Raw genomic sequence first — 7,986 nt, 5'->3', positions numbered from 1 at the left:
AAGAATTTGTAGAGGTGCTCCGGAAATCTCTCATCTCTTGTTTGCGGATGATTCACTCTTGTTTTTTCAAGCTTCAGAACAGCAGGCGGTCATTGTGAAGGGTTTTTTGAACACTTACGAAGTGGCTACAGGCCAGTTAATTAATCCATCCAAGTGTTCCATCCCTTTTTCAGACCAGTGCCTGCCTATAGTTGCTTCAGGTATAAAGAGTGTGTTGGAGATAATTCAAGAAGTGTTTGAACCAAAATACCTAGGCCTGCCAGTGCCGGAAGGTAGGATGCATACAGGTAATTTTGAAACTGTCTAGGAAAGGTTGCAAAAACGATTGATTGATTGGAGTGAACAATATTCTTCCTGAGGGAATAAGGAGATCTTAATTAAGTCGGTGGCTCAGGCTATACCTACATATGTTATGAGTGTCTTTAAACTCCCTGTTTCGGTATGTAATGAATTAACTCGCATGATGCGCCAATACTGGTGGGGAGTTGAGAAAGGAAAGAATAAAATGGCCTGGATGAGTTGGGACAAAATGAGGCTTCCAAAGTCTATGGGAGGTATGGGATTCCGCGATATGAGGGCGTTCAACCAGGCACTCCTCGTGAAGCAAGCATGGCGGCTGCTGGACACACCACAAAGTTTACGCACAAGGTTATTGAAAGCAAAATATTACCCCTCCGGTAATTTATTGGACATAGTGTTTTCACGCAATGGTTCAGCAGTCTGGAAAGGAATTGCACATGGTCTCGAACTGCTGAAGAAGGGGATCATTTGGAGGGTGGGCAATGGTGCACTAATACGCACATGGAAGGATCCCTGGATTCCCAAGGGTGTCCTCTTTCCGGCTAATCACCCCAAAACGCAATTGCCGTCTGAACCGGGTTTCAGATTTTTTGGACATGGAGGGCTGACCGGCTGCGAGAGTTTTTTTGGCCTATGGACATTGAACATATCATGAAAATTCGTACATCCCCGAGGCAACGAATTGACTACATATCGTGGTTTCCTGAGAAGACCTGTCAGTTTACGGTCAAGAGTGCTTACAAGTTGGCCACATGTGAGCATAACATTGCCTTCGCCGGGGTGCGTCTAGTTCAGAGCCAAGTGGTGTAAGGTTATGGAATGTTATATGGAAGTCTTCGGTTCCACATAAGATGAAAATATCGGCATGGAAAGTGGCTACTGGAGTTCTTCCTACGGCGAAGTGCAAAGTGTATAGACATTTGTCGAAGCGAGCGACTTGCCCGCTGTGTGGCGTCGAGGAAGAAGGAACTTTTCATGCGCTGGTGTCATGTGAGCAAGCGAGGCAAATCTGGATTCGTATGAGAACTCGCTGGCCCCTTCCACCCGACGAGTTTTTGCTGGAAAACGGGAATGAATGACTGCTACATTTGTTGAGCAGGTGTTCGGAGGATGTGCGTGATATGGTAATTATGTTAATCTGGCGAGTATGGTAGCTTTGTTCGGATATATCACATGGGAAAGAAATACCACCTGTTGATGCTATGGTGGACTACTTAGGTAGCTACTACAAATCCATCAAGCTTGCTGGCCCGTATTCTACGAAGGAGATATTGAAGGGAAAAATGCTAGTACCTGCTGTTGTAAAGGAGCCAGTGGTGCATGCACGCTCCTCTAATACCCCTTGGCCTACGCCTGGGCCTGATAAGGTTGCCCTGTCCTGCGCCTGGGCCTGATAAGGTTGCCCTATCCGTGGACGGTTCCTTCAAGGCATCGGATGGAACAGCGGTGGCTGGCATGGTTCTCAGAGACAGTGCGGGTCAAATTATCTTTGCAGCTTATAGAGTGATTTTTCATTGCAATGATGCATTGAAGGCGGAGTTGCATGCACTTATGCAAGGGATGACTTTGGCCATCCAACATAGACAACTCCCGGTGGTGATCCAGTCAGACTCTTCGGAGGCATTTTCAGTTCTATCAAGCAATACTCGCTCGGCGTATGGACATTTAGTGGTAGAAATTAGAGATTTAATGTGTAATAGAGAGATTTACCTCAGAAGATACACGGTAGTCAAAATAGAGTTACAGATCAGTTGGCCAATTATAGTCGCATCAAGTTCATCACGGCTGTGTGGGTGAACTCAGCTCCACCTTGTATCGAGGATTTGTAGCCTTTTGATTGTAGCATTACTATCATGCAATAAAAGCTCCCTTTACCCCACAAAAAGAAAAGAAAATAGTATAATGTAAAATTGTTCATATTAGACACCAATAGTCACTGGGTGGGATGGCTATCCATGTTTGCGCGGTAGCAGCACGTTGCTGGTTGGATCCTTGGCCCAGCAATTTACAGTTTTTTAATCCAAATTTATTACATGACAGGTGGGACCCATCGGTCTGTATTTGAAAGCTTTCCATGCCACTAAATAAAAATATGAGAATCCATCACGAGCATTGGACATATAAGTTGTAGCATCGCCGGTGCATGTACCTCCACCTTGTTTGTATTCATGAGCTTTTCTGTTGTAGCATCATATCTGGAACAAAAAATGACTCTATCTGAAATGGCGGTTTTGAGTTTACACAGTACACAAGAGACGACAGTGTATTAATAAAGTACATGTACTCCCTTTTTTATTTACTCCACATATTGGTTTTGGTCAAAGTCAAGCTTTACAAGCTTTGAAAAAATTTATAAACAAAAATATTAACATATACAATAACAAATCAATACCATTAGATTCGTTGTTGAGTGTACTTTCACATCATATAGATTTGTTATGCTAAATATTTATACCCATTTCTATAAATTTGATCAAACTTTACAAAGTGTAACTTCAGTCAACTTTAATATGCAGAGTAAATAAAAATGAAGGGAGTACCAAATTCTCATTTCATGTGGCTACCATGTGACGAATATATCTAGATGGTGATGCAAGAGTTAAATGTGTGACAACGCAGACCATTTCGAATCGGAGGGATTGAATCTGAGTATGAAACAACCACACTTGTACTCCAACAAAGCACCAGATCACTGCTTCTCGTACTCAAATTAACACCAACATAATCTCATTTATATAACAGAAAATCGTATGTCTTATAATGGTTCTGCTGTAATTGTCTATATTTTGTAGTGAGTTTGTTGATGTTTTTGGCATCAACTTCAATAAAGATGGTTGTGTGAATCACAATGATGCAGAGGCCGGGGTTTTCGGAAGAACAGAAAATCATCCTCCCGACCTGACCTTGTGGCACTGGAAGTATAACAGTGTGAAGACGTGAGACTACTATTCAAGCTTTCAATCATACAGGAATCCTTTCAATGCAGCAGAAAAAATACTAGTACTAGTAGTTGTGATCCTATCACTAACCTCTTCTCAGTCTGAGACTGATCTATCCAGACACCTGTACTGACTTTTGAAATGTAAATCATGGCTAAACTTTCTTTGACAAGGGTGGTTTTTGGAGAAGGGTATTCACGTGGAACCGGCTTATGTTCTGCCTCTACTTACAGCGGGTGATCATCACAGGAAGAGACGGCGGGCGAAGCCGCTCCCGAGTGGCTAGCAGCAGCAGCAGCAGCAGCCTCGCTGCATCGGCTGATGCCTTCAAACGCCTGCAAGCAGACTCCTGAGAACCCCGTCAGGGCATGGAACACGTTTGGAAGGCTCGTCTGAAGATGGTTCAGCGTCATGGCTCGACTGGTCCTCAAGGAGTTGATGTACCTGGCCTTCTCCTCCTCGACCTTCTTTCTGAACACGTCCAGCTTCGGGTCGTCCTTCGATACTGAGTAGCTCCTGGCGTGCGAACCCTGGCTTGAGCTCTGCATTGCGTTTTCGCTGTGTTTCTCCAGCTGGGCGTGGAACTTGCTCTCGATGTTGTCTGATTTCTTCTTCAGCTGACGCTCCTCAGCCTGCTGTAACACGATAGAGTGTATGACTGACAGAAAAGCTTTTATTGCTTCTGCTGCTACCTGTTTATACATACATAAAAAAGAAGGGAACATTAATTAAAGAAAGACCAAATGGTTAACATTAATTAAGAATGGAAGGTTCGTCGTCCAAATATGTATGATGAATGTTCAACCAAAACCACCCGCAAGCTTGATTTTGCAGTAACAAACAAAACTCTGAAAGAATATACCATGTTGGTTTTACTCTACCTTCTCAGGTAACTTCTTAAGAGCGTGCTCAAGTTCCCCACAGAGGCTACGGATTCCAGATGAACTTCTCATGAAGCCTTCATTATCAGGCAGGCAATCAGTGAGTCCAATCCATTCGTTAAGGATGGTTACGTACTCACGCTGCAAGGTGATCAGATTGCAGAAGGAATTGTGCCATGCAGAGACTTCGCCTTCCAACTGAGATGTTGCATAGCAATGGGAGTCAGTTGTCGGCTCACTGCCAGGTTGGTTGCCAAGGAGACTGGCTTGCTGGGCAATATGGTTCTGAACCTCATGGCACTCGTACATGTTTCTCCACATATGCACAAGTCTGAGTCACAAGCAAGGAAAATAAGTGTCAGAAGAGAACCGACATGAAAATAAACATTGCTATATACTCCCTCCGTTCCTCCCTCCGTATGTGGTTCATAGTGGAATCTCTCCAAAGACTTATATTTAGGAACGGAGGGAGTATCAGGAATCGAAAACAGAGACCGCGCCCACATAAACAGAAGCAAGAAAAAAGTGTGTCAGAAGAGAAATCCGACATGGAAATAGCAGTCACAAGGGAGAACTGCAGAATTAACAGGACAGTATTGTAGCTATGGCAACTGAGTTGCGATTGCATCTGTCATTGGTGGGAAAAATACAAGCAGCACGCACCACAACAACAGTATGGCACAAGATGCCAGAGGTAAATACTAATTAGTATGGCTCAACATAAGTGCCGGCCATATCCTGAATGAAAATAGAGCTCCACTATGGCTCAACATAAGTGCCGTAAGAGCTATACTTGTGTCCCGCTTATGATGAAATTATTATAAGCTAGTATATCTTAACAAGTAACAAGGAAATGTGATAAACAGAGCTTCCTGAAAAGCATTGCTATATATCAGGAATCAAATACAGAGATCACACCCACATAAATAGCGTGATACTAGTAAAATATAAGCTTTTGAACTATATTGGATATGCTAGTTCACGGATTTTCAGAGCTCACCCTGCAGCTAATTCAATAACCTGAGGATATAACTCCTCATCCCTGATCTTTGATATGGTCAAACATGTCAAGCTTACAGCTTCCTCTAAGGACATTATCCGAGTTTGCAGTTCTTCGATATTTTCCCGAACTTTCTCTGCCTGCAACCTATCATGCTCCCCTGATTCTAGCTTCTTTAGCAATGAACTGTACTTTCTGTATTCAAGCCTTGCAAATTCTTCATCCTGCAATATAGGATAGTCAACAATGTGTCGACTTCTGGCAGCATAAGGTAACAAGTCAACATTTATTCGTGATGTAACAAAAAATTCCTAAACAATAAACGATTCATCAAAATCTAAGATACAAGCTATAAGCTGTTATCTCAATCCTTGAGCGTATTGTGCAATGCATTTCGGTGAACATAGACCAAATCAAAATAATACTTAAGACTCCCATAGTGCACCTTAACTAACTGATAGAGTTTTTGCTCCTCGTCATAAAGCTTATCTAGTGTTTTGCCATGATAACCGTATCCACAAGCATCAGTTGAGGATTCTCTGTTAGCATGTACAGACTTGAATGACCAGCTCCAGGAAAGTGTAGAGAAAACCTTGGCAGACTTCGAATTTTTTCCTGCACATAGAACAACAAACGGTATTCCTCAGGAAGTGATGGTTTGTTAAGAGGTAATAGGGAGACGTATGGAACATGGAATGTCGTTGATCCCGAAATATTAGTACTCCTGGTGCCATTACCTATTGCTTTGCAATGTGTTGGTGTATACTTGATACGTACATGACACTTGGAGAACCAACAATACATAGACAAGAAGGTTGGCATACTTCATAGTACATATGCATCATAAGAGGCTAGAGTATAAGGTTTTTTTTTCCGAATAGGCTAGAGTTTAACTTACCAAATGACATCTAAACAAAATATCAAGGATGATATATGGATGAGAAAAGCTAAATTTATTACCTTTCTTTACTTGCACCTCTGAGGGATCTAGCCGGCCGGTAGCAGAATCCAAAAGTATAACAACATCAGTCCCACTTGCGGCTGCTTTCAAGAAGTACTCATCAATCTCCTTGGCTATTTCTACCAGTGACTTGTCAGTCGCCCAGGCCATCACCGAAGAGTTCGAGTCCTTTGTTACCCAGCTGCTCATCATCGATGAGTTTTCATCACCCATAACCCTACTCTTTGCTGGATGCAATTCCACACGCCTAAGTATGCCATCAGCATTGCCAGAGACACTTTGATCCTGTCCATCAAATTCTATGTTCGTTTCCACCCAATCGTCATCCATGCTGACCTGTGAGGCCATTTCTTTATCGTCCCGATCAGCCAACGAAGATGGAAGAAAATCCAAGGGACGCATAGTGATTGGGTCCGTGTACTCCCACTCCATACCGGGCGGCGGCGGCGGGGGCAGAGGCGTCGAGCAGCTGTCAGTGTCGTCGTCTTCATCCGTGGAATCATCCCCGTCGAGATCACCATCTCTCTTCTCCCTCTTTCTTATCCTTATCGGACTAAACGGTATGAGTGGTGGGGGGAGTGGTGATGGCGGCATTGAGGATGTCACCGAGTATGGTGGCATGGAAGAAGTCACAGAGTATGCCGGAGGCGGTGGTGGTGGCGGCGGCGGCGGAGGGGGAGGAGGTGGTGAGGCAACGACTGGAAGGGACTGGTGTGACGATGCAGTCTCCACCTCGGCGAATTGGCGGAGAGTGGCTCCTGTGTTGCGGAGTGCATGCAGGTAGGTGATGTGTGCGGCTGCAAGGTCGACACGGCGGCGCACGAGCTGCTTCATGAGGTTCCTCCTGTCCCTGCATCTCCTCACCGCCTCCTCGTCCTCCACTTTGGAGTGCCTGCAACCCATCTGCCGCCAACAACCTTGAAGAATGCAGATTGCAGCACCGGCTGAAAGGAAATCCCAAATCGGGGGCCTCAGTCAAGATTCCAGATCATCCGCAACACTCGGACTGTAGCAACTCCACCGAAACAAGAAAAGAAACTCTCACATCCTCGCACATGAGATTGCCCGCTCCTATATCAGTATCTGGCAGACAAAAGGGATGATCCAAACATCAAGATTCAGCTAACACAAACTGAGGCAAAATAATAATACTCGTAAAGAATAGCCCCGATTAACTCTAGCCTGCTCGGCTGACTTACTGGAAAGGAAGAAACGCCCGCCGATCCGCAATCTTGGAGTCGGCGGCCAGCTTGAAAGCTAAGCAGCCCCGGTTGGAGAAACAAGGGATCTAGACAACCTCAAGAGCCCTCCCTCCCTCCCTCTGGTCAAGCACACGGACTGGTAGATGGTGAAGCAGAGGCGAAGAGAGAGGGCGAGACAATTGGGAACCGAGGGGGAGAGGGGAAAAGGAGAGGGGAAAGGGGAAAGCGAAGGTGTGGGATTTGGTTAGCTTTCTTTCCGGGCTGCGGTAAAGTAGCGGTGCGAGGAGGAAGAAATTGTGCAGGAAGGATGGTGGTGGTCAGAGGGGCTGAGCTGCTCCGCCGCTTTCCCCTGTCTGTCACGGAAACTCCTCCACTTGTCCTCTCATTTTCTTTTTCCTTGGCCTTCTCTTGCTTGCAGGTGGTATCGTATCGTTAGGTCCACGCCGTCCATGCAAGTGACTTCCAACATTTGCTATACGAGCTAACTACCTTTTTTTCGAATTATACGAGCTAACTACTCCCTCCATATCATATCACAATATAAAATCATTTTTCAAGCTAGTCTTATTGTAAGAGGAATAGAGGGAAGATTGGTTGAATGTATGTTTATTGCATGAGCTTCATGGTTTAATACAAAGTTGGGTCATCTATTTTGAAACGGAGGGAGTATATAAGAATACATGATTAATTTGGAGTACATGAC

At 44.6% G+C, this 7,986-nt stretch overlaps 1 protein-coding gene across 1 annotated transcript; it reads right to left on the bottom strand.

Annotated features, from left to right (window-relative positions):
* Nucleotides 1-2,180: 2,180 nt before the first annotated feature.
* Nucleotides 2,181-7,620, bottom strand: LOC123061366 (protein ALTERED PHOSPHATE STARVATION RESPONSE 1). The gene is made up of 7 exons (XM_044484442.1): nt 7,281-7,620; nt 6,081-7,164; nt 5,566-5,735; nt 5,121-5,344; nt 4,121-4,451; nt 3,471-3,931; nt 2,181-2,495 (listed from the first exon to the last, which is right to left on the bottom strand). Exons 2-7 carry the CDS (start codon nt 6,982-6,984, stop codon nt 2,381-2,383), a joined length of 2,205 nt encoding a protein of 734 aa, XP_044340377.1. The 5' UTR covers nt 6,985-7,164; nt 7,281-7,620; the 3' UTR covers nt 2,181-2,380.
* Nucleotides 7,621-7,986: the final 366 nt, after the last annotated feature.

The sequence above is a fragment of the Triticum aestivum genome, chromosome 3A (assembly GCF_018294505.1).
Source record: "Triticum aestivum cultivar Chinese Spring chromosome 3A, IWGSC CS RefSeq v2.1, whole genome shotgun sequence".
NCBI classification, from domain to species: Eukaryota; Viridiplantae; Streptophyta; class Magnoliopsida; order Poales; family Poaceae; genus Triticum; species Triticum aestivum.
Note: the sequence above shows the minus strand (reverse complement) of the source record. Positions and strands in the feature narration are given on the sequence as shown.

Coding starts and splice junctions, on each gene's coding strand:
- LOC123061366 (XM_044484442.1), bottom strand. CDS start 6,984: ATGGGTTGCAGGCACTCCAAAGTGGAGGACGAGGAGGCGGTGAGGAGA. Junction 5,345..5,565: donor AACTCTATCAGTTAGTTAAG/GTGCACTATGGG, acceptor CCTATATTGCAG/GATGAAGAATTTGCAAGGCT. Junction 3,932..4,120: donor TTAAGAAGTTACCTGAGAAG/GTAGAGTAAAAC, acceptor ATGTATAAACAG/GTAGCAGCAGAAGCAATAAA.